Source organism: Eimeria mitis, genomic scaffold (assembly GCF_000499745.2).
Source record: "Eimeria mitis Houghton genomic scaffold, Emh_scaff1785, whole genome shotgun sequence".
NCBI classification, from domain to species: domain Eukaryota; phylum Apicomplexa; class Conoidasida; order Eucoccidiorida; family Eimeriidae; genus Eimeria; species Eimeria mitis.
This window is the reverse complement of record NW_013570103.1, coordinates 3,885-5,211: the sequence shown is the minus strand read 5'-3', so window position 1 is coordinate 5,211 and position 1,327 is coordinate 3,885. Positions and strand designations below refer to the sequence as shown.

The window sequence follows — 1,327 nt, the reverse complement described above, 5'->3', positions numbered from 1 at the left end:
GCAGCAGCAGCAGCAACAGCAGCAGCAGCAGGGATACAAACAGCAATGGTTGTGAGTGGAGAGCAGCAAACAAGCCTGTAGTTGCTGCTGTGTGTCTTTGTGTTTTTTTTATTATATCTTTGTCTTTGTCTTTGTCTTTGTCTTTGTTTTTATTGTCTCCTTTTTGCATATACTGTCTCTGTCTCTGTCTCTATCTCTTTCTCTATATCTGCCTATTCTGTCTCCTTTTCTGTCTCCTTTTCTGTCTCCTCTGTCTCCTCTATCTCTTTTTCTGTCTCTTTTTCTCTCTCTATCCCTTTCTGTCTCCTTTGGTGTCTCCTTTCTCTCTCTCTATCCTTTTCTGTCTCCTTTTGTGTCTCCTTTTGTATCTCCCTTTCTCTATCTCTGTCTCCTTTTCTCTATCTCTTCTGTCTCCTTTTCTGTCTCCTTTTCTCTATCTCTTCTGTCTCCTTTTCTGTCTCCTTTTCTGTCTCCTTTTCTGTCTCCTTTCTCTATTTCTTCTGTCTCCTTTTGTGTCTCCTTTTCTCTATCTCTACTGTCTCCTTTTCTGTCTCCTTTTCTGTCTCCTTTTGTGTCTCCTTTTCTCTATCTCTTCTGTCTCCTTTTCTGTCTCCTTTTATATTATAAAATAAAAAAAATAAAAAAATAAAAAAATAAAAATATCTCACCAGCAGTGTGTTTTGTGGTTTTGCTGCTTTCTCTGCATCGATAAAAAAATTAATAAAAGGCCTCAGCCGCATCCGTGCTGCTTCTGCTGCTGCTGCACCCCTCAACCCCCGCTGCTGCTGCTGCTGCTGCTGCTGCTGCTGCTGCTGCTGCTGCTGCAGCAGCTGCAGCGGAGCAGCAGAAGGACACAAAGCAAACCGCAGCCCATCCGCCCACGCCGCCAGTCTCTCGTCATCTAACTGATGAAAGCTTTTTGACTGCAAACACAAAAAAAAAATTAGGGTTTAGGGTTTAGGGTTTAGGGTTTAGGGTTTAGGAGTATATTAGGGTTTAGTACATGCAGTTTCTTCGCCTAAACCCTAAACCCTAAACCCTAAACCCTAGGGTTTAGGGTTTTGATTTTGAGTTTCGTGGCGAAGTAATTGATTGGGGTTTAGTGCATGTATCCTCTAGGGTTTAGGGTTTAGGGTTTAGGGTTTAGGGTTTAGGGTTTGCATACCATGAGGGGACAGAGTATCTCCCATAGAATGTTTCTGCATGCATCATCGTCCCACTTTGCTGCTGCTGCTGCAGCACCAGCAGCAATCTCAGCAGCAGTTATATGTTTATCTAATTCACTATGGGGGGCCCCCAGCAGCTCACTAAGAACAGGGGCGAGGCC

General features: G+C 43.6%; 1 protein-coding gene across 1 annotated transcript in view; it reads right to left on the bottom strand.

Moving 5' to 3' along the window:
- EMH_0043470 (uncharacterized protein) overlaps positions 1–1,327 on the bottom strand; it is a gene marked incomplete at both ends in the record, with an annotated part of 5,368 nt that overhangs the window by 3,677 nt on the left and 364 nt on the right. Inside the window, 2 exons of the mRNA XM_013495846.1 lie at positions 669–923; positions 1,166–1,233. Coding sequence (XP_013351300.1) covers positions 669–923; positions 1,166–1,233 — 323 coding nt within the window. The remainder of the gene's footprint in view (positions 1–668; positions 924–1,165; positions 1,234–1,327) is intronic.